The following is a 26395-nucleotide window of genomic DNA, read 5'->3' on the forward strand; positions in this document are numbered from 1 at the left end:
CTTTCACATCGTGGAATATTCTCTACTTTACCTGACATGTTTACCCTGCGTTCATGACGACCAGTTTCAACTCTTTTAAATTTGTGATTACTTAATCTAAATTTGTTAAGAATTTATAGAAGATAGATAGGTTTCTTTACCAAATGAGAATTTAAATTTAAAATGAGTACTCAATTTACCTTTATCCTGTAAATAAGAATCTCTGGTCTCTTTCCAAGTCTCAAGAAAGCTGTTTCGGAGACATTGTTTAAGTGATTTTATGAATTTATATTTACTTAGGGTTTTACAATAAGCCAAATTAAAGTTTAACTTTTCCCCATAAAAGAGTATATTAGTGTATCAGGAATTATTATCTTTGTTTAAGCTATGTAAATGCGTATACTCCTTGTATGCATTATTCAGCAGGTTTGATGAGGAATTTTCAAGTCTGTGCCAATACATGAAGACTTGTTTTTACATGTCTATGTAAAGAGGATATCTTCCTAGTTCTGTAAGAACTCCTATATTAGTGCACAATTTAGTAACACCAAGGATATATTTACAAAATTTATGGTGAAGTTTTTCAGACTCCCAGTCCTTAAATATATCAAAGAGAGATGATGATTTTCTCTTAGGGGTTATATTAATAGTGCCCAGTTCTCACAACCATATAAAATAATAGGTTTAATACAATGATCAAATAAATGAAGAAAAGTACCAATACTAGGTAAATATGCTGTAAATATACCCCCTTACCACCTTTTCTTTTATATTAATGTTTAATTTCAATTATAAGGTCTATATTTTACTACCTTGTGACCCGGAGGAATCTACGAAGAAAAGAAAAGAAGTAGCTTTCAATTCTGGTATCCGCTATGATAAGTGTATTGTGGGAGAAGTAAATAGTTTTAAAAGCAGGGAAGTTCCTCAACATCTCATGACCCCTACATTGTTCGTTGAACTGTCAAACTTGACCGATTACTCGCTCCCGGTTGGTACAAGAAATAGAACTGACCAATCTAGAGTATTGAAGCCTCGTTGACCGTAAAGAAGAAGAGTAGGAACAGTAATTGTATCTAAAATTGTGAAACCAGTTTTTACAAATTTGTTTAAAAAATATGTTTTCAGGTCGTAGATGTGTTTGATTTGTAAATTTCATTTCGATCAATATAACATCTGTTCGTTTATAACTATATTGTTTACACGCCAAAAGGATCATTCTTATTCGCCCAATGTTAAAGCATCAGTGAGCGTGGTATAATATGAAGAAGAAAAAAAGCTATACAATCTTTGATAATTGTTTAGGAATCGATGAGACATGTCGTTTAAATTCTTGTTAATTTCATGTCTCCATATTAATATTGTTTATGATGTTATTAGTATGTATTTCAAATTTGTTCGGTTATTTATCATTTGTATGTAATGGAGAAGACGTTCTAAGTTGCGAAACTTGTGTCTAATCCTATTGTCAATGTGTTTGGACAATAAAATATGTTTAAACTACATAAAAAAATGTATACGGAAGCGCATTATTATATGGAAAGACGATATGATTCAATAGCAGAACATGTAACTATATTATTGAGATATGTACAAACTAAAAGATTTTTTTATAATGTATACGGTTGGCCTTGTATGCGTTTTTTATTTGAAAAATCAGTTAGATAATAAGGTAAAAAAACATGCTTTCATTTTTTGCTCAATTTGAAGTTTTATAAGACTTAAACTCTTTGTTTTTATATATTTATGTATGCATATACGGTAAAAACTATGCTTATTCGCAAAATAATATATATATCAATATTGAACTTTTCCATATTTTTTTATTTTCCCCGCGTTTATCCGCTTACACTTTTTTGTAGTAAGCCTACTCTATGACGTTAGGATACTGTATTTCATTATATATTATGGTAATATATTTGTAAAAGAAAAAAAACATAAGAGGTCAAACTACGATCTTCGATACGGAGCCTTGGCTCTCACCGAACAGTAAGCTATAAAGATATATAAAGAGCCCAACAATTGACTATTGTAAAACCCTTCAAACGGGAAAACCGACGGTATAATCTCTCTTAAAAAACGAAAAACACTTATGAACCATATCATCAAACGACAACTACTGAACATCAAGGTAATGACTTAGGTAATGACGTTTACCGTACTAACCATAGCGAACGAAGATGATGTTACACGCGTAACAAGAAAGACCGTAACAATCCACTTGACTATCACAATATTCTAAAACCCTTACACAGTTGCGCAAGGTGAACTATATATTTTTATTACAGGTTCATATCCTTATCTATGTGTTTTGCTCAAACAATCACAAAATTTCCTAGATTCAGAAATGTACTTTTGGCTTTCCATTCAAATGTTTGTCATAAAAATCGGTTACAAAAGGGGCAATTAACTGTAGTGTTGTTAGAAACTTATCTTCTTTCTTATCAATTTGGTTTGTTACAACATTGACGTTTAGTTCGAATGATTTTCAATACATAGATTAAAGATCAGGACACTCTAACACAATGTGGAAAATATGTATTTCGTACTTTATTTAGATGTTTGAAACACAAAATCCTCAAACATTGGTTCCCTACGAAAAACGATAAATTTAATTCGACATTTTTTTTATCACCCAAACTAACAATATTCAATATAAACAATGCATAACAATATAACACTATTGTACATAATACATCAAGTCCAATTGTTTTACCAAATTTACAGTACATTTTATCCAGAATGTAATATGGTTTGTAAAAAATAAAATCACCAAAATACTGCACTCCGGGGAAAGTTCAAAAAGAAAACTCTTTAATCAAATGGCAAAATCAAAAGCTCAAACACATCAAACGAATGGATAACATCTGTCATATTCCTGACTTAGTTCATACATTTTCTTATGTCTTATGTAGTAAATGGTGGATTAAACCTGGTTTTATAGCTATCTAAACCTCTCACTTGTATGACAGTCGCATCAAATTCCATTATATCGACAACGATGCGTGACAAAAAACCAACCGACACAATAGGTAAAATAATGTCAAAAATAGAGGTACAGCAATCAACATTATGTTATCAGGTTTGTCTGTACTCAGAGTAAATTTTGAGGTGAAAATACGGCCATTTTAGCCATAGGGTCCACATGAACCTTAAACCTTTTTCAACTGAATTCTATAGTTTGTTCTTATGTTGTACTGTTACACCACTGTCCAAGGTAAGGGACAGGGTTGGGATCCCGCTAACATGTTTAACCCTGCCATATATGTGTGTATATGCATGTCCCAGGAGCCTACTATTTTAGTGGTTGTCGTTTGTTGTTGTATTGCATATTTGTTTATCTTTCATTTGTTGTTTTCTTTTACATTGATTATGTCATTAGTTTTCTCATTTGAATTGTTTTCCATTTGTGATTTTGAAGCCTTTTATAGCTGACTATGATGTATACTAACTGTTTAATGTCGTACGGTTACCTATAGCTGTTAATTTCTGTGTCATTTGGTTTCTTGTGGAGAGTTGCTGCATTGCCAAACATACAACATCTGCTTTTTTATATGTGGTCATCAATGACACAGATACAACGTATTCCATAACGGTCAACACATCTCATTTGTAACTCTTTGTTCAAAAGCTTCGTTGTGAGCAGTAACCAGCTAACAAGAATCATAATAGAAAACGCAAGCTCTTGAATATCAACTCGGAGAATATCGTATCAACTGGGAAATATATATTCCATATGCACGGTGGGCGATGTTAGAATGATGTCTCTACACGATTTTATGCTTTTATGTTTTGCTAGGTTACGCTGCTGTATCATTGTATGTCATCTCCAGTTATTCACACTTGTTGTGATTGTGTTCTGTATAAAAGAGGGACGAAAGATACAAGAGGGACAGTCAAACTCATAAATCGAAAATAAACTGACAACGTTATGGTTAAAAATGAAAAAGACAAACAGACAAACAATAGTACATATGACACAACATATAACAATAAAGAACAAGCAATACGAACCCCACCAAAAACTGGGGGTGATCTCAGGTGCTCTGGAAGGGTAAGCAGATCCTGCTCCAAATGTGGCACCCGTCATGTTGCTCATGTTATAACACATCCGGTAAATGGTCTAATTCGGTAGGTCACATTCATAAAAGGGAAGGGGATTGTAGTTACGACGTTAGGAGCATATCCGATATCATCTGTGAAACGGTTATTCCATAACGGTCCACCGACTCGTGATGGCGTGCGTTAAATTTACGATGGGATGAATTCAAATTCACCATTTGGAACTCTTGGTTTAAAAGCGTCCTTGTGAGCAGCAACCCTCTATCAAGAAAATCATGATAGGAAATACAAGCACGGGAATATCGTATCAATTGGGAGATATATACCTCGTTTGCAGGTGCTGCTGGAATATTTCTTCTTAGAAATGGAAAGGTCACAATTGGAAAGCTGAAATCATCTCTTTTGTCATAAAGTATTGTTTACAACCGACCCTTATTGTCAATTTCTAGATGTAAGTCAAGATATGAGGCCGAATTAACTGTATCTGTAGTATCCTTTATCTCTAGTTCGATTTGATAGATGCGTTCAACATAGTCACCAAATTTTGAATTATTTAGTGAGAGAACATCATCTATATAGTGGAAAGTAAAGTTAAAGAATATTGCTAACTTCTTATTTTTCTTCCTAAGAAGTTCCTGTATGAAGTCAGCCTCATAATAATAAAGAAACAAGTCGATAAGAAGAGGGACACAATTGGTTCCCATTGGAATGCCGATAGTCTGTTGAAAAAAATGTCCTTCGAACTTAACAAATATGTTGCCAATCAAGAAATCAAACATCTTGATAATGTCAGATTCAGAGAATTTTTTGTTGAAAAAGAGTGATCCTTTACAAAGTAGGATTTATCCCTCCCTAAAACAAGATACTTGTATCTACGTTGGCCATTATTTTTTTTATAAAACAAAGAAATACCAACACTTTCAATTTGTCTTTTAGTGTGGATTGTGGAATACTTGTGTGAACTGTAGAAAAGTCAAAAGTCAAAATACTTTTGCAAGACGAAAGAGAGATAGGTTGTACGTACCCTAAAAGATCTTATGAATTTTTTAGTATCCACATCTGATTCACGCCACCTATAGAATTGACAGTTTTACAATAAATTTGAAGCCCGGCTTTGATTGCTGATAAAATAGATGTTAATAATTTAGAAAGAGGTTTCGTGGATTACTCGGAAGACCCAGCAATATACTGTTGTTTGTAAGGACAATTAAGTAGTTTAGGTATCCAATACAGTGATGGGAGATACAGTTCTTAATCTTTAGTTAAAATTCGAAAACATCCCTATGATTATCCATGAGTTCCTCGTGGTAAGTGTCGTGATGGTATATGTTGAGTTCCAAGTGATTTGTCAATACCTAATTCGTTTATCAAGCAGTTAATGTAATGAGATTTTCACACAAAAACGATGTTGTTTGAGGCTTTATCTACGAGGACAACGACATATTTATCATCTAGGTAGGGTAAGTGTTTTATAACATTTGGGTCTTTAAAGATTGACGTAGCATGGGCATTAATCGACCCATTCAGTTTCTTAATTCTGATTTGTATCAACGACCTCACAGTCTTAATCTATTCGAAAAAGTGTCTACGTCTTCCATCTCGCGCTTAGCACAAATAAGATATACAGAAAAGGGTTAATTAAAATTTAAAAAAAATCAATGAATAAAAAAATTATTAATATAAAACTCAGAAGAAGTAGTATAAATGTAAGCGAAGATTTGAATAAAGGCAACAGTAGTATACCGCTGTTCGAAATTCATAAATCGATAGACAAAAAACAAATCCGGGTTACAAACTAAAACTGAGAGAAACGTTTCAAATACACAACAGAAACACAACATTAAAATGTAACACGCACAGAAACGAACTATAATATAACAATGGCCATTTTCCTGATTGGTATAGGACATTTTAAGAAAAAAATAAACCTGGTTTTGTGGCATGCCAAACATCCCGCTTTGAATGACAATTTTAATATAACATTAAAATGACAACATTACATGACAGGACTACAATACAAATAAATGGGAGAAAATATAGGACAGAGAAACAAACGAATAATAGCCAATAAAAGGTACCAGGTTAAAAAATTAATACGCCAGACGCGTGCCACGTTCACACAAGACTAACCATCGACGCCCAGATGAAAAAAGTTTGAAAGCCAAAACAAGTAGAAAGCTGAAGATCACCGAGGACCAAAAGTTCCAAAAAGTTGTGACCAATACGACCAGGGTTATCCGCCTGGGACAAGAACATCCTTATTATATAGAACAATCCATACCCTTGAAAACAGTAAATTTTATAAAATGATTATATCATAGATATACATGATTAAACTGAAGTGGTGACTAGCAACAGAATAAAAACGGATATATACAAAAATACACAACCTTGTTAGCCAAAGCCAGTGCAACACACAAAGTACAAAGTGATGTCATATTTGAATTTCTAAAACGAGTTCTCAAAATTAAGAAAGAATTTGGATGAAATTTAAGATTAGATTTGTATGACTTATCTAACATTTATTAATAACAGTGAAAATTACATCATGAGCTGATTAGCCATTATGACAAAAGTGTGTCAGAAATCATATCTGATATTCATCCTCAGTCATAATAACCTTCCATCATTACCTAACTGAACAAAGAAATAACACGACGGGTGCCGTATACGGTGCAGGAAAGGCTTACCCTTCCGGAGCACCTGATTTCACTTTCGGTTTTTAGTGGAGTTCGTGTTGTTTCTTAATTATTATTTATAACTGTTAATGTAAATGTCCTTTGGTTTTGCGAGTCTTTGTTTACTCCTTGGTTTCGATTGTTATTGTCTTACAATACTTATTAATATCAAATTGTAGTAGTAATTAGATTATTAATTGTATTATCTAGCTTTGTCGGTGAATCAAACTGTAAACCAAATATATCGTGTAAATTTCGTCGATCCAAACTTAAATCTAATTGACGAATATCAAATATTACATCCCAGCTCCATGGTTAAATTTATGATTATAAAATAGAATAGATTATGATAAAATTATTGATCTGGTGAGCGGAAGCGATTGTATGAATTTACCTACATAAGGTCAATTAAAAATAAACAATGATAAACAAGGATGTATGAATGCAGAGTTATTTTAGTTCGCATAAAATTTCCCTGTTAAAATAACTGTCTGATAGACATCAATTAGAAATTCTTGTTATTTGTTCAGTTGTCTGCGTAGTCATGAATGTCTTTTTTCTCAATCAACAGTTGATAAGGACGAAAGTGTCCCTCAATTTTGTTTTCATAGGAATTTATGCTGTGGCAACTTTCGTCGTCGTCTTCAACCTCCACAACTTGATCTCCATCATTTGTTTTGTTCCCATAGTAAATCATATTTGAAACAGTCACTTTTACTTCTTCACAGTTAGATTTGCACTCTGAAGTAGCTGGTTGACATGGAGTCAAGTAGTCATCAACAGCCAATGATTTGCCGTCATTGTATTGAACTGACTGATCACTATTTATGCTCATATAAGAATGCCGGACAATGGCTTCTGACACCGAACCTGAAACGTCGTCAATTTCATGATAAAAGTTCTCAAAGTTCGGTTCATTATTTACTTGATTTCTCTGGTCACCCTCGCTATCACTGACATTGTTACTTCTTGGGTTTTTCCGTTTTCGTCGAAAATTCAACAGTTGAAGAATTCCAATGCAACCCAGAAAAAATATTACTAAGCTTCCTGTTGCTATAAAATAGTGAATATTTTTTCCTGGAATAGATAATAAACACAATACTGTAACCATTATGTCATTGAATGTTTTGAAACGATTTATGATAATATTATAATAAAAAAGATGGTGTATCCTTTAATTAGAAGGTGATGCGGGAATATTTTGGCTATGTCTGTGCTTTTTGTCGTATGAAAAAAACTGTCTAAAGTGACGTTATGTTTAGAGGAAGATAATTGTTACTGTCTTTTAACATTGTTTAAAAGGTTATTATGGGTTATTGTCCTTCCATTATACATTCGTCTATGAGTGATTTATAAAACTTAAAATAAACACCTAAACATAGTACAAAACAATACCAAAATTAAGAAAGGAAACATTAAATGCAAGTACTTAGTATCTTTAAATATTTCGGATAACAGATATCCTTCTTCAATATGATTCTGATTTTACATAAATCACATCAATCTATCCTGATTTGACTGTAACAATCTTAAAATTTATAGCATGTGAACTAAACAACGCTTGTACAGTTAAAATAAAAGACGTTGAGTTAAATATTCACAATAGTGACTGCGTAGATATGCTTCTAACAAAAATAGTATGCGATATGAATTGAATATAAAATTTTAGAATTTTACAGGCGACGAAAGTTGAGTTATTGCAGACCGATTTCAGATGGCACACTACTTATTTAAAACTTGACGATGGTAAACTAATTACATCAGAGGCTGCATATACTCAAATCTCAAATAGATAGCAGTTTGATAATTTAAAACTTTTACAAAATATTTATAAATCCCAAATGAATAGCACCCTGCGATTTAAACTGGTATAAATCTCGAATTTAGAATTGACAACGGTAAAGGAATAGAAATAGAGGAATGCGAAGCAACATGTAATATAATCCAAAATGAAAAGCACTGCACGAATTAGAACTACACTTTTTCATTGATCCCATTTGGTGCCAAAGTTTTTCATGTTATTATCCAAATTCTTTCCCGAGTGAGTCTGTCCTACATAGTTCAAACAGTTGCTACGATGACCGTTCATATGTTTGTAAAATGGCTGTTCTAATTCGTAAATCATACGGTTTACCACATTTACTCTTGATAATGTCATTAAAGTTTCGCAGTGACCCTTTTGATAAGGATACAAAAACACTAAAACGTACGGAAAGTTTTTTTTTATAATTACAAATATGATTTATGAAACTTTGAAGGGAATCTTTACATTGATTGCAAAGAGAAGATAAAGAACTGTTAAAATATCTTTGGGAGGTTTTACAAAATTTTACTTTTTTGTATATTTAGTCCTGCTTATCAGCTTTTGCTTTTTTCAATTCGATTTCAGTCTTAAAAAAAACAAGCGGGAAATGATGACTTCCAATCCAATTCCTTTACACACATCCAGTTACGTGAAATGTCGTCAGGCATGCGCAGTACATCTTCACGCTTATAGTTACTCGGATCACACATGTGCAATACCATTATGAATTACTTCACTCCCGGTCATTGACGTCATAATGACAATAACCCACGTAAATCCACCACTAAAAATAACCGAAAACCGTCAACTGATGATTTCGGTCACGTAACCCTATTGGTAGATTTTCATTTTTGAATCAATCAATTATAGTATTCAAGAATATAGATAAAACAAATAAACTAAGAAAAATGTAATGAAATTATCAATTACCTCAATAGGAGTCGGTCATGTTACCTTATTTGTAGGTCTTAATTTGCCGATCATAGTTTTACTTTTTAAGTGTATATCTATCGATTATATTTTTTCAAGATAAAGAGAAAAAACCTAATGAAATAAAGTTAAAATCTTCATCAAACATATATAAAGAGCAATATGACTCCAATAATTATGATTCACATTCATGAACTACTGTTTGCTCACCATCTTGTAAAAAGGATGTTGGGACTGCATAATCTGGTGTTTTGTTTTCCTCATCATATTCTGGTGTTTTGCTTTTCTCGTCATATTCTGGTGTATTATTTTCATCTGTATAACAAATCAAAGTTATTGTTACATGTTGAAACCATCTCCAAGAAACTCCTGACTCGTGTACGTTACCTACAATACTTTGACAAACACGGTTTGACAAATATTGATATACTTGAAGGAGAGACAATCCATTCATAGTGCCTAACAAAATTTCGTTTTGAATTTTGAAAAAGACAGATCGATCGGATATATTTATTTACTGGTCACTTTTGCTGTGGATTTTAATGAGATTGAATTTTTTGTTGTTGTTTATACGGTAAACAATGATTTTACCTGGCATAGCCGTACATACAATGCATTGCGGCATTTCTCTTCGAAAAATGACATGTGTTATGTATAAAACGTCTGATTTGTAAACTTTTCATTTTTTCCCGATAAAAAGCGATTAAAAAATAACTGTTCTACCATATATGTGGAAAATGTTATTAAAATTTAACATGTGGCATTGATAAAAAAAAACCGAACTAGTCAGCTCTGAAAGTCATTTAAGTTACTGTACACATTCATGCATGTTCTGATTAAATCTATACACGTGTATGAACAAAACTAAACAGTTTGAAGGTAAACTAATAATAACTTAATCCAATCAAATTGCGTAAGATTCAATTACAATGAGCGATCGTCATAATAAGCAATAAGGGGTTAACTGGGTAGGGGAGAAATGGAAGATGTTTCAAGTCATCATGTTGCAATAACGAATGTTCAGTAATAATTTAAAACATGTTGTTCTGTGTTGGTATAGTTTTCGAAACTTTCATTTGGGTATTCTTAAGGCAATAGAAAGTTTGGGAGTCAAAAGTTTAACAAATTATTAACTTTATACAGTCAATACCTTTTAAACTAATTAATTTTTCACAAATAATAAATGGATGCAAAGTATATCATTTCGAAGAACCCTGCAGAATAAATAAAGGCAACAGTAGTATACCGCTGTTCAAACTCATAAATCCATGGACAAAAAACAAAATCGGGGTAACAAACTAAAACCGAGGGAAACGCATTAAATATAAGAGGAGAACATCGACATAACACCGAAACGTAACACACACAGAAACGGACAAAGCATCAGACAAAACACCACGAGAATAACAAATATAACATGAAAACCAAATACATGAATTTGGGATAGACAAGTACCGTGCCACGTCTTATCTCAATTTCTCAAAAAATAAGAGAAAACACAAACGACTCAACGTTAAAATGCAACACACACAGAAACGAACAATAATATAACAATGGCCATCTTCCTGACTTGGTACAGGACACTTTTAAAGGGGAAAAAAAGTGGTGGGTTGAACCTGGTTTTGTGGCATGCCAAACCTCGCACTTAAATGGCAAAGTTAAATATAACATTGAAATGACAACATAATATTACAGGACTACAATACAAATTAAAAGAAACATATTAGACAAAGAAAAAATAGATAACAAAAAGCATCAGGTTTAAAATTCAATACGCCAAAAACGCGCCTTGTCCACACAAGACTTACAAGTGACGCCCAGATATAAAAGATCGAAAGTGAAAAAAGTACAAAGTTGTACAACACTGAAGATCAAAAGTTGAAAAGGTTTCGCCAAATACGGCATTGTTTTTATGCCCGGGATAAGAACATTCTTATTATATAGAACAATTCATGCTATTGCAAACAGTAAATTTTATCAAATGAATATGAAAGAGATATACATAAAGAAACAGAAGTATTAACTAATTACAGAAAACTAAACCCGAATACATAACGCCCAGATATAAAAGATCGAAAGTGAAAAAGGTACAAAGTTGTACAGCACTGAAGATAAAAAGTTGAAAAGGTTTTGCCAAATACGGCATTGTTTTTATGCCCTGGATAAGAACATCCTTATTATATAGAACAATTCATGCTATTGCAAACAGTAAATTTTAACAAATGAATATGAAAGAGATATACATAATGAAACTGAAGTATTAACTAATTACAGAAAACTAAACCCGAATACATAATGCTATTAAAGTTTAACACAGAATAGACACACCCGAATCAGTCCAGGCGTCAACGTAATTAAAAAAATGTGACGTAAAGAATCCATTCTGATTGGTATAGTTGTATTGTTATAAAGTGCGTTAAACTGAACCGCGGTACAGCAACCATTGATTCCATCACAAAATGTTATCACGCACTATAAAACCTTATTCTTTTTCAGCAGTGATGTTAAATTACAAATTCTGATAATTCATCTATATTTCAATATGAATAACATTCAAATCCATCAAAACTCGCTTATTCGTCGTCATCATATGAATGTAACAAACAATTAATATTTCCATTACATTGTCTAGATTCACTTAAACTTTCTAATAGACATAAATAATAAAAAAATCGAGGCGGGAATACCTCCGTGGTTTTTTTTTGTAGGGCAAGAGTCTTCAGAGAAGACAGCATATTTTTGGTAAACTAATTGTTGTTGTTATTACAATATGAACAACAATTAAGGTGTCAACAAGGATCTTCAATAATGTATGTCCTAATATTTATTTGCAGTTAGCTATAAACACGCTGTTTATATTAATAATTTGATGTAAGATTTTTTTTATGGCTTTTGACATTTGTGGATTTGATGTTTTCTGTAGTGGCAAACATATAACGACTACAAAAATCATATTTTTTAATTTTTTAATTGATTTGAAATGTATGTTTTATATATTTCTGACAGCTCTTAAACTTCAATTCTTTATTCAATTCTTCTATTGGTGGTCATCAACAAAATACCAATAAAATACAATACATAAAACATAAGATCAATGAAACCGAGATATTCGCATATGCATATTATATATAGATATTAAAAAACGCTGCCAATGCTTTTCCAATTTCTTAATTTGAACATCTGTTAAAAATAGTTTTGTATTCCTTCCTCTATAAGATAACTCAAATTCTTGAAAAATATTAAGTTTACAATAAGTTTAAAATTTGTTAAATACTTCGGCTATCCATACGTTGCACAGAAGTTTTTGACTTATGTGGCAGTCTTTATTAATGTAGTTGTTAATTGATCATTCATATAAAAAATCTTTGAAGTGTTCATATCATACATCAAAATAAGGCAAGCTTAATGTCTTTAGCACCTTTACATAAATGTCCACGTCAGTGGGTCTCTGTATGATATGTGTCACATTGGCAATCACCAAACATCTCTTTATATAACAATAAACGTTAGTAGGACTGCCAATGAGACAACTCTCCCCAATAGAACAAATGACACATAAATTGACAACTAAGGTTCACCGTACAGCCTTCACCAATGAGTCAAGCATAGTCAGCGCTTAAAACGGCCCCACCATGACAAATGTAAAATAACTCAAACAGAAAACTAACGACCTTATTAATGTTTGAAACAAAATTAAGGTATATTTTAGTGTGAACTAACAATATTTATTCAAAAGAATGTTTAAAAAAGGTGAATTTTTCATTACTTTAAATCCGATTCTACTTTGCTTCTTTTTCCTAAGTGGCAGTATCCAGTCAACAGTAGTAACTGTCTTAGCATGCCGTTTCCATTTATTTATTTTTTATTTTTTTTTTTTTTAAATTCCTTTATTTCCATCAGTTGCTTGTTACATTGTCTTCAACAAGTCCAAGCACCTTGTGAAGAATACATATAAATTTCAATTCTATTATATATTAATAAATAAAACATCAATCTAATAAATGTTTCTTAACATTAACTAAAAAATTATCTTCTTTTAACTTCTTTGAATAATACATTCGTTTTGTAAATTCTCTAATGAATAGACAAAAAACATCAAGTCTTTTCATTTTCTGATCAGATCCATAGTAGGATTTATAAATTGAAAACCCAATAATAGTTATAAGAAAGTTAAATCCAAAGTAATATTTATCAGATATTTTATAGCCAAAAACAATATCTTTCAATGTGACATCTTTTTCTATATTTACTTTTTGCAATAAATTATGAATTTTTCTCCAAAAATCGTGCAAAAAAGAACATGACATAAAGTAATGTTGATAATCTTCTTCAGTAAAGCATTTATTACATAAATCATTGTTTGTTACTTTCCATCTAAATAATAACTTTTTGGTTGGTAAAATGCTTTGTAAAAGTTTCCATCGATACATCTTTAATTTATTTTCTTCTAAATAGTAAAAAATAAAGTTGTACAATGGTTTCAAATGAAATTCTGTCTGTAATGGTAATACATTTAACCATACATTTATACCAATAGGTTTCACAATTTTTTTCTTTACTAATCTGTTATATAATAACTTATTTGTCAAAAAAGAAATGTCAATATATTTACCATTTATTGACAAACATTGTCTTTTTACATTGACTATACTTCTTGTTGAATTCTCTGATCTAAGACATTGTAGCCAATCTTTTGGAATTGCTTTTTTTAGGGATGTTAACTCAGCTATCCAGTTGGATTTATTTTCAATTTTTTGCAAAATTACATCTTGTGAAATTTCGCCATCTTCATTTAAAATATCATTTATATAAATTAAATTACCTTTTATCCAATTTTTGAAAAAAAGACATTTGTTATTAAATTTAATGTATTTATTCCCCCAAATAATTTGTTTTCTGATTTCGTAAAAGGTTTTTGGTATATCTGTCTGTCCTCCTCCTAATTTCATCCAGCTTTTTAACACATTTTTATAAAATATTGGAATATTAGGTAGATATTGATCAACTTTATTATAATCCATATTCAAATAAACTGCTAGGCAATTTTTTCCTGAGCATTGTAAATAATTTAAAGGTATAAGTTGCCATCTGGCCATATCTGTATGTAAGATTCTACCTATCCATGATGCTTTTAGTGATTCAAAGTGACTTTCAATGTCAATCATATTTAAACCCCCGATTTCATAACTACCTATCATCGTATTTCTTTTAACTTTATCTGGTTTGTCATTCCAGATAAATTTGAAACATTTTCTTTCTATTTCTTTTTTATATTTTTCTGGACATACGCATGAGCTAGCTAAAAAGGTAAAGAGTGGAATAATTAATGATTTAATTATTAAGATTTTACCTAAAATAGTCAGATTTCTCTTTTTCCAAAGAATAAATAGTTTATCCATTTTATCTATTTTAGTTTCAAAATTTAATTTCTCACATTCTTCATTATTATGTCCAAAATAAATCCCTAATGCTTTTACAGGTTTATCTGTCCAGTTAATATTTGCTATTTTGTCTTTACTATTTTTGAGTTTTCCTATCCATATCCCTTCTGTTTTATTTTTATTTATAATTAATCCGGAATAAGATCCGAAGATTTCAATTTCATTCAATGCTAGTTCGATATCATTTTTATCATTAAAAAATAAAGTTGTGTCATCAGCTAATTGGCTTATTTTAATACAATGTGTTTTTCTATCAAATTTTATCTGAAATCCTTTTATATCTTCGTTATTTCGAAGTCTTAGTGCCAATATTTCAACGGATATGACAAAAAGTAAAGCAGATAAAGGACACCCCTGTCTAATCCCTCTTGAATTCTTAAACATTTCTGAAACCCACCCATTATTAATTATACATGTTTGAATATCAGTATACAAAGTTTTAACCCAATTTTTGAATGATTCATTGAATCCAAAGTGATCTAAAGTGTCTAACATAAATTTCCATTCAAGCGTGTCAAATGCTTTTTTAAAATCGACAAAAACAATAGCCCCTTCTATATTATATATATCTGCATAATCTATAATGTCCTGTATTTGCCTTAAATTAAACCCAATAAATCTATTTTTTATGTATCCAGACTGATCAGTGTTTATGAGTTTTGGTAAAACTTTTTTTAGTCGTTGAGCTAGAACATGGGACAATATTTTAAGATCGACGTTTAATAATGAAATTGGTCTATAATTTTCTAATTTTAATGGGTCCCCCTTTTTGAATATTAACGACAAAACACTAGAACGCTGAGAGTAAGTCAATAAACTATTTTCATGACCCTTATTATAAACTTTAACAAGTAGATATTTAAGCTTCTCCCAAAACGTTTTGTAAAATTCTACGGTTAGACCGTCAAGTCCAGGAGACTTGTTTAATTTCATATTGTTTATCGCTTCAGAACATTCCTCAAGCGTTACTGAACCATCACACAATAGTTTTTCTTCATCATTTAATTTATATTCTAATTTTGTATTTTTAATGTATTCTTGGGATAATGTATCATTAGGATTTTGTGATGAAAATAATTTTTCATAGTAGTTTTTAATCTCAAGTAAAATCTTACTTTGATCTTTTAAGACATTGTTTTTTTCATCTAATAACTTATTTATCGATTTTTTAATTTGCCTTTGCTTTTCAAGTCCCAAAAAATATGCATTATTTTTTTCTCCTAATTCAATCCATTTTTCTCTGGCTCTGATTTGTGCACCAATGGCTTTCTCATCATAAATCTTATTCAGTTCTGATTCCAAATTTTTAATACGATCATCCAAATTAGAGTTTAATAAATCTAATTGGTCTCTCTCAACCATCTTTTCCTGTAATTCTTTTTCTAACGTGTGTGTGACTTCTCTCTTGGCTTTAGCTTTTGATTTACAATATTTTACAGTAGCTTCTTTAATTTCAAGTTTTAATATATCCCAAAAAATACGACAGTCTGTATCTCTATTTTGGTATTGATTTAAACAGTTAGTTATCAAATTGTTAATTAAGCTTTGATAATCTTTATTTTCTAAGACAGAGTTATTTAGTTTCCAGAACCCACGTCCTTTTTCTGACGCCCCCGTTTTAAATGTTAAACAAACGCTCAGATGATCAGTATACTGAATTGTTGCCGGTTTAATTTTACATGTATCTATCTGAGGTCTTAAATTGCTATCAATCAGTATTAGATCTATTCTACTCGCCTGAGATTTATCTTTTCTCCTCCAAGTAAACTGTTGTATATTTTCATTCATAACTCGCCAAATATCAATAAGATTGTTATCTTTTAACAACGATTTCAAGCTTGATACTGGTTTATTGTTTTTATGATTGTTACTTGCACTTATTCTATCAATATTTTTTAATGTTTCATTAAAGTCTCCCCCAATTATTGGGATTCCAATACCATTTTCTTTCACAAAGAGATCTACCTTTTTAAAAAATGACTTTCTTGCAGTTGTGTTGTTTGGTCCATATAAACAAACTATTGAAAAAATTGTGTCATTTATTTGGATATTTAATAAAACAATCCTTCCATCTCTATCTGTAAATTGATTTATAATCTCATACTTCAATAAATTGTTTATAAATATCGAGACCCCCCTGCTTGCTGATGTACCATTACTGCAAAAAACATCAAAGTTAGTTTGATTTTTTATTTCATTTTCAATATCTAAGTCTATATGAGTTTCTTGTATTAAAGCTATTGATATTTTTTGAGATTTTAACCATGTCAAAACCCTGTTACGTTTCTCTCTTGCGTGCATGCCATTTACATTAAGGCTGCACAATTTAACTGTGTTATCAAATAACATATTAAAAAGTTTACAGTTCTATCCACAACATTGAATAAATCTTGTATTTTTCTCCATACACATATTATATAATTTGGTATACACACATATTGTAAATAAATAACGATAATTATAAACATCACATTGCGGGATTGCATACTTATTTTTTCTTAACTGTACATACACATGATACATGCTGTTTTCATTTGATATCCATGGATTATTATTCTGAACGCTTTTGGTGTAATTGTATTCTATATTTCTCCAACAAAGATATTCATAATGTTCTCTTGTAATATAAATTGTTTGATTGGATATACAAATTTCATTTATACACACTGAATCTGTGAAACTGATATAAATATGTGTGTAAACATTTGCACGGAAATCATGGAAATTTATGGTGGCCGGTTAAGGCCATTTCGCGTTTTCGCGTTTTCGCGTTTTCGCCCATCATATTATATAGGGCGAAAACGCGAAAACGCGAAATCGCGAAGTCGAAAACGCGAAAACGCGAAGTCGAAAACGCGAAAACGCGAAAACGCGAAGTCGAAAACGCGAAAACGCGAAGTCGAAAACGCGAAAACGCGAAATATTTTTTCTTTCCGATTTCGCGTTTTCGACTTCGCGTTTTCGCGTTTTCGACTTCGCCTTTTCGCGTTTTCGCGTTTTCGACTTCGCGATTTCGCGTTTTCGCCTTTTCGCGTTTTCGCCTTTTCGCGTTTTCGCGATTTCGCGATTTCGCGTTTTCGCGATTTCGCGTTTTCGCGATTTCGCGTTTTCGCGTTTTCGCGTTTTCGCGATTTCGCGTTTTCGCGTTTTCGCCTTTTCGCCTTTTCGCGATTTCGTGTTTTATATACCAATACATATTCTTAGTATTTGACTTTATTTCATAATCTATTTTGTTCAATTCAATATTTTATCATAAATATTTGTTGTTTTTTAAGGTGTTTCGGTTAAGGTTTAACTACCAAGGCTTTTCCTCATCAGGTATCCCAAGCCTCTAACTAATAAAATAATCAGTTTCAAAGTAAAGTTCAAAGCATCCATACGCACAGAATTTAAAAATTCTGCATACCGGGATACAAGTGAACAAACACTTCAACAGAGTTTACATATACAATGTATAATTTTTGAAATAGATTTAAACAAAATACAAATCAATTCATCTCTCAAATAGAGTAGAATTAATAAAATACATTTCATCTCTCAAATAGAGTTGAAGTTCATATATATTCATTTCATCTCTCAATTAGAGTTGAAATAATTATACAAACAAACAAAATAGTTTTGTCACAAAACAAATTTATACAAATAAATTACTATGAGTAATAGAAAACGATCTCTCAGAAAAAGGGATAAGAAAAAACGATTAATAAAATACAAAAGTAAACTCCGTATACATAATAATAACAAAGGCCATCTTAAACGCACAAAACACTTTCATGAAAATGTAAAAAAAGCTTTAAACTATATAGAAGTGTTTTCACGTGAGAATCTCACAAACTATGAAATATTAGTTCTTGCAAAGGGATTAAAATTTATTCCCAGTCCTGATGTAAAATACATTAAACAAAATCTCTTACGAGATTTTGACGAACTAGGTAGAAAAATGCATAAAAGATACACTAAAAGAAATTGAAACTTTTAAAACAAAACTTCTCCAAAGGGGATACTCGGAAAAAGATATCAACCCCATTATAACAAATGCACTTCATAAGGAAAGAAAAGATTGTCTAAGGTACAAGCTTAAAAACAAAAGAGCAATGCCTCCATTTGTTTTAGCCACCAAATTTAATCCTTCCTTCAATGGACTAAATAAAGCAATTAAAAAACATTGGCACCTAATTGAACAAAATGATAGCACAAAAACCATGTTTCCAAAACCTCCGATCATAGCATATAAAAGACACAAAAACTTGAAGGATCTACTTACATCCTCCAAGTTATAGGATAAACCAAGTTATAGGATAAATCACAACATAAAAGACAATGGTTATATCAAATCATAAACTGATTTAATTTAGAATACAATACATCAATACAAAGTTACCAGGTGTCGTATCCCGGTATGCAGAATTTTTAAATTCTATGCGTATGGATGCTTTGAACTTTACTTTGAAACTGATTATTTTATTAGTTAGAGGCTTGGGATACCTGATGAGGAAAAGCCTTGGTAGTTAAACCTTAACCGAAACACCTTAAAAAACAACAAATATTTATGATAAAATATTGAATTGAACAAAATAGATTATGAAATAAAGTCAAATACTAAGAATATGTATTGGTATATAAAACACGAAATCGCGAAAAGGCGAAAACGCGAAATCGCGAAAACGCGAAAACGCGAAAACACGAAATCGCGAAAACGCGAAAACGCGAAAACGCGAAATCGCGAAAACGCGAAAACGCGAAAACGCGAAATCGCGAAAACGCGAAATCGCGAAAACGCGAAAACGCGAAAACGCGAAATCGCGAAAACGCGAAAAGGCGAAAACGCGAACAGGCGAAAACGCGAAATCGCGAAGTCGAAAACGCGAAAACGCGAAAACGCGAAGTCGAAAACGCGAAAACGCGAAGTCGAAAACGCGAAATCGGAAAGAAAAAATATTTCGCGTTTTCGCGTTTTCGACTTCGCGTTTTCGCGTTTTCGACTTCGCGTTTTCGCGTTTTCGCGTTTTCGACTTCGCGTTTTCGCGTTTTCGACTTCGCGATTTCGCGTTTTCGCGTTTTCGCCCTATATAATATGATGGGCGAAAACGCGAAAACGCGAAAACGCGAAATGGCCTTAACCGGCCACCATAGAAATTACTTTTGTTGAATGGATGTTTTTGCACAACAGGTAAGGAATTATTTATACCTTTTATTATCAATATTGAACACAGAAAAGTATTTTTAAAAACTATATATAGTATGTCTGTCTTAACGAGTTCACTGTTTGGAATAAATACCGGTTTGGCTATATTATTGTGAACTTTAAATGTTTGAATTAGACTTTTCGTTTCTATAAATAGTACAGGGAAAAACCTACATAACATGTAAACATAAACCAGCTGTTTATACATTGAGTTCACACTTTTTCTATCTTCATATATTAATATCATCAAACAACTATTTGTTACTACACTTTGTATTACTTCATTTCCACAACTAGCACATAATATAACATACAGCAAAAAAATACATTGTTTCAAGAATCGTGAATACACGTATGTCGATTTTGAAAAATGTTGTACATATGTTAACTCATTCAGTTTGAGCTTATTGTTTTTCATATTTTTATTTTTTTTATATTTTGGATAAGATAAAATTATATACATTGACATGATTGTTGTCATTTATTATACATCAGAAAATATTCGTATTAGGTTTTCCCTGTGTTTTGTTTCTTTTGCATTCTGTTGTGACTGTTTTTGTCATGAAGTCTTTCTGGTGGTGTTGGTGGTGTTCTTGCTTTTGGATCTGGCCTAGTCTGCCCTGAAGGTGTTTTGACAAATTTGTCAATGGATTGTTGAGATTTAGCTGTTTTTTCTTGAACATGTTGAACATCACTATCAGCAATTTTTACAGTTTTTGTTGTGCTTTTCATAGTTTGTCCATCTTTGTCTGATTTACTGGTGTTTTTTGTTTTGACAGCTTTATCACTAACATCACTAGGTATAGGTACCTGTGTTGATGGTACTTTGCTATGTGTGTGTTCATCATTTACTTCATTTTCTTGTACTACATTCTCATTCTCAGAGAAGCCTTTTGTACATTCCATCATTCTATGACCACTTTCATTACAAGACTTGCACACCCAGTCATTAGGGCAATGTTGCATAATATTCCCTTTTATCAGACATTTATGGCATATTTTCTCATCTAAACTTGTTGAATTTGGGTTGTTATTGAAATGGCTAAATTCTGGTTGCCCAGGATGAAATATTTTAGCATAATATTTACCAATTGTTAGGTCTCTTGGTATGGGGTTATCTAATAATTTACTGATTACTAATCTGTCCCCAGTTTGACAGTTTGTGACTTTACCATCTACTCTCAGTCTTTCTCTAGAGAGATCCTGGATGTTGCATCCTGCTAGTGTAAGAGCTCTGTGTATTTGCTCGTCGTCCGCTGACAAGGGAACATTTTTAACTTTTATTCGTATGGTATCTGGTTGGAGATTAGAGGGATTACGGGGATTTTGCGGATGCAAGGAAATCTGCCTGCCACGCAGATTTAAACCTTGAATCAACAATGACAGTCTGTCTTCCTCATTATCCATATATATTCTCCACATGCTTCTGATTCTTTGGATACCTTTTATACACCCAGCATGGACTTTGAGAGAAATGGCCTTATAAATTTCGACGTTCGTGAGCCATAAAGATCGGGCAGGTTTGGCTTTGCCGTGAACATCTTCATCAAGAAGAAAGAAGGGTTTCACTCGATCGCTAGATTGAGAATTATTTGGTGAATTTGTTTGGTCTTGACTATTGTAGTCATTGTAACTGTAGTTTTTATCATTGTTATCATCTGTTTGACTATTTTTTCCCGTGAGCGCATTAGAATAAGACGCCATATTTGCTTTGTTCACATTGTTTACATCGAGAGTTTCAACTTGACCTTCAATTTCTGTCGATTTCATACAAACTAAACTTTGAATTAACTGCTGAATCTGCTCTTGATTGAGTTCTTTACACAACTGTTCAATTGTTTGCGACATTATTGTTAACTTTTAAATATAATTTTCAACTTTTACGGAGCTCGCTCTTGGACAGCCTTAACATACCAAGGGACGTAATCCTTTTTTCCATTTATTTATATAGATTAGACCGTTGGTTTTCCCGTTTGAATGGTTTTACACTAGTAATTTTGGGGCCCTTTATAGCTTGTTGTTCGGTGTGAGGAGTTGAAGGCCTTACATTGACATAAAATGGTTTACTTTTTTAATTTTTTTTTGGATGGAGAGTTGTCTCATTGGCACTCACACCACATCTTCCTATATCTATTAGTTAGTTTCATGTATTTTTTTTCATGAAAAAATAAAAAAACCCAACAAATTTAAAAAGAACAAAAAATCAGTTTATCTTATTTACGTACCATTTTGTATCATACTGTTGCCCTCCGTCGTCAATACGACACTCTGATGTATGCAACCATGCACAGAATCACATCTAAAAAGACACTTTATCAGTAAAAAGTATAGAAAAACCTCTATAATTTATGCTTACTATTCATTTGTTTTCTTATATTAATATTACAGTTGTTTGTACTATGTACATTTTGCAACATGCTAACGTTTTGTTGTTGCACTTTTTACCTTTTAAGTAGATTACTTTCCTTAAGAATGTCTATGGTTTGTTTACTGTTCACTTCATATTGATTTTTATTCGTGGTATGATTGCCAATGAAATCTAAACTTTCTACCCGAGTTTGCACGCACAGGACGTGTATGTAATCAATTGCAATCATAGGTCACCGTTTACTCTTTAAACGTTAAGTAAACCCAGTCAGCTTTGACACAATAAAGAAAGCCAGTGGGATACATTTATAACAATGCAATTACAAAAATAAAATATAACAAATATGAACAAATGACATCCACTAAATTTCAAACTCCTTAACTAGGTCAGGTACATATATAATTTGTCATGATTAATTATGTCTGTTTGTTTTGTTGACGCATCATTGCCATTATGATAGAGTTTGATGCGACTGTCATATAAGTGATAGGTTAAGCTAGCTATAAAACTCAGCTTCAATCAATCATTTTCTACATAAGAAAATGCGGGAACCAAAACAGGAATATGAAATAAATATGATGTCTTTGAGCTTTTGATTTTACTTTATTCATTTATTTGAAAATAAAATCTCTTGTCTTAAAGGGGCACTAACTACGGGATATATAAAAATTCTAAAATAAGATTTTTTTTTCAATCAATAATGAAACTGTAATAGTGAAATAATTATTCGCTTTTAGAGGCAAGTGTAGTTCAATTCTGTAAAGATAAGATAAGCACATTGATAATAAATTATTCACTTGCAAGTGAATAATTCAACCTCATTGAATCCGTATTCATGTGAACTTATATTTAACCCCTTAGCTTAAAATGAATAACGCATGCATCGCGTGTGTTTTGGTTACTTAAGGGAAAAGTGAAACACAGGTAACTCATTTCATTGACTGATATGATCCACAAAATCATCCGTATTCAGATAAAAACGATGATAAAGATATATTTTTAATCTATAATATGAAATTAAAGAGACATAGAAAAATCTAATTGCACCAGTTAGCTTAATCTATATAGATCTATATTTATGTTTATATACCTTATATGACCATCGGATGTCAACTCGATAGTTAACTGGATGGCGTCTAGACTAAAATACACACAAAACTAACCTACATATTATCGAGATCATACTCAGTAAATTGTTATTTTAGACTTTTATGATTGTGAATAATTGTTTTACATTTTTATAAAACAAATATGAGAATTTAAGTCAAATCGGTGAACATGAATTTGACAGCTAGTGTCTCAACACCGAACAATGAATGATAATCTTACTGTAATTGAGGGAAATTGAAATATACAATATTCAGATTGCTGTATGTGTTTATTCCACATTAGCTAGGGGTCCCAAGTCAGGAACCCAAGTCTTCGTTAGTCTTGCTTGTCTTTCTAAATTTATGTTCATTCGTATGTTTTGGAGTTAAGTGTGGCGTCCATTTGGCTGACATAATAGCCGTTTGTTTGATATGTTTGAGCTTTTTATTTTACCATTTGAGTAGGGACTTTCCGTTTTGAATTGTACTCGGAGTTCAGTATTTTGGGTTTTACTTTTTATAAATTTTTGTTTATTGCTAAAGCTCGCTTTCGGTGCAGTATTTTTGTCACTGTTTTGAAGACCTATTGCCGTCTTTGGACTGTTCTGTGTTTGGGGATAGTCTTTCGACACATTCACTCCATTTTGTTTACTTGAGATATTTCTTAATCTTTATGCGAATGACATTGTCAATATATACAATTAATCCAAGCAAACTATATTTGTTCCTTCCAGTATAGAATCAGCTCGTAATTTGTAGTATGCTCTTATGGAGTGAAAAACTAATAAACACTTTTATCCATAAAAACAAATCTTCATCAAAGTAGTGTTCATAGAAATAATCCGCAGCTCAACATGAGAAACATAACTTGTGTCATGATCTTCTTATCCTTCCAAAGCATCTGAGATCATTTCCAATTTTTTGTTGGATTCGCGTTTCTTTAGTTTTTTATGCGGTATACTGTAGGAATTTGGTCTTTTTGTTATTTTTTTTTTCATCAAACAAAGGAGAAGAAATTATTGTCATGAATCCTTTTCTATTCAACAATGTTGAAGATGCACGTTAACTCGGATGAGCCAGATAGTTAATTAGAATATCTTGTTAACGTTAAGGTTTTGTAGGCTGTAGAAGTTTCGTGTAAAGATAACACGAGCTGACTGTGATATATCATGTCGTTCTAAAGAAAATAATTGACGTCAGATAGAGTTTTTACCTTTCAAAATGTTGGCATTTACAAATATGCTGACACTGATTTCCATAGTGATCTGAAGGGCAAGTTTCGCATGTTTTACCATTGTCTGACAATGTTCCATGTGGGCATTCTGTAAAATATAAATATCAATGTCTTAAAAAGCATATTCAGGTTGTTCTGGAAAGTTCCTGTGTTTTGTGAATTTCAGAGGACTCAGCAGACCTGTAGTGAGCTCTTTGTCATTTATCTTTTTATACATTTTGTTTGATTTCCATTTCATAAATTATGTTAAGTATTTAGCAGTAAAAGTACAGAATCCGTGGATGTTTAAACACACACAATCATTAAGGTGGTACCTAACACTACAGGGAGATAACTCTGTAAAATCAGCAGAACGTTTTATTGACGTTGTGTTCATAAGGGAATATTAAGCTTCTCAATGATCAAAATAAGTGTTTGTCAAACTGCTATATAACCAGTGTAATTTTTCTGATTAAACGATTTGTTCAAATTTTTTGAAATTTTTATATTTTTGTCAAAGGGTCAAAGTAAATACTTTGTCAAAATTTTAAGAAAATTAAACGAGCCAAATTAATTTTAGTTAAAGTGTTAGGTACCACCTTAAAAAGGAAAGAAATATAGCTAAAACTGAAAACTGGAGGTGATCCTAGGTGTTCCGGAAGGGCAACCAAATCTTACTCAACCTGTGACACCCGTTATCCTCATGAAGAAACACATTTTGAATAAGTATAATTCGGTGTTGTCACATTCGAGGAAAAAGGACAGAATACTGGCTACTGTATAAATTAGAACATATTCTTCGTAGATCGGTTGTCATGAAATTTTGTCCTTTGAAAGTGAGGCTGAAAGTAATTAATACTTTGCATAATGAATAATATTTGTTTTATTTGATTGATAATAACAATCAAACCTGAATAATAAATGTATCAATACTATGCATCAATTTATGGTTATTATTATTTTCATGAAAAATATAAAATGTATCGTTTATCTTTTTTCCAAAGATCTTTATTGCAGAAACTTCTAAAAATTCGAAAGGCCACCAATAAAAGACAGGGTCTACATTCAAACAGTATTGGAGATTTAGTTTTGATTTCTATTAAATAACTGATGAATAAAAAAACTCCTTAAGGCAAATTAAAGTTGAATAGAAACATCAAACATCTCAGGATGAACTAATTCTTTTTGTTATTAAAAGTTTGTAAATAAAAAGGTGACACTCTTGAAACAAGTCTTATTCATACTAAATGTAATATACTATACCTTTGCAATGATCGTCTTCTTCATAGTGATTGTAACAGCAGTATAGTTTCCCATTGTCGTCGCTAAAAAATACTGTTTATAAAAGTACTGTTATTTGATTACTAAGTGCTCTCTATATGAAAAGTGTTTCAACCAAAATGAAATATTCGTTAGTTTGAAAACGTTTGGCTAAGAAGGCGAAAACAGTTGAGACCATGTTTCGTTTCAAAGCAAACCAGATACAATTTAAATTACATTCTGACATAGTAGACTATATTGAAAGAGCTGTCTAGCATATTGATAGCAAAAGGTCCGCTAGAGCTACGAAACTTCTTGAAGAGTCGATTCAAAGACTCAAGAACCGCAAAAAGCTGATCCGGATATCCGATAAGTCGGGAGATGGCT

General features: G+C 31.7%; 1 protein-coding gene across 1 annotated transcript; it reads right to left on the reverse strand.

Moving 5' to 3' along the window:
- Positions 1-6551: 6551 nt before the first annotated feature.
- On the reverse strand, positions 6552-26071 carry LOC139503667 (uncharacterized). The gene is made up of 5 exons (XM_071293490.1): positions 26012-26071; positions 24749-24857; positions 22305-22378; positions 9664-9768; positions 6552-7796 (listed from the first exon to the last, which is right to left on the reverse strand). The coding sequence occupies exons 3-5, from the start codon at positions 22315-22317 to the stop codon at positions 7246-7248; spliced, it is 669 nt and encodes a 222-aa protein (XP_071149591.1). The 5' UTR covers positions 22318-22378; positions 24749-24857; positions 26012-26071; the 3' UTR covers positions 6552-7245.
- Between the last annotated feature and the right edge of the window lie 324 nt (positions 26072-26395).

The sequence above is a fragment of the Mytilus edulis genome, chromosome 1 (assembly GCF_963676685.1).
Source record: "Mytilus edulis chromosome 1, xbMytEdul2.2, whole genome shotgun sequence".
NCBI lineage: Eukaryota > Metazoa > Mollusca > Bivalvia > Mytilida > Mytilidae > Mytilus > Mytilus edulis.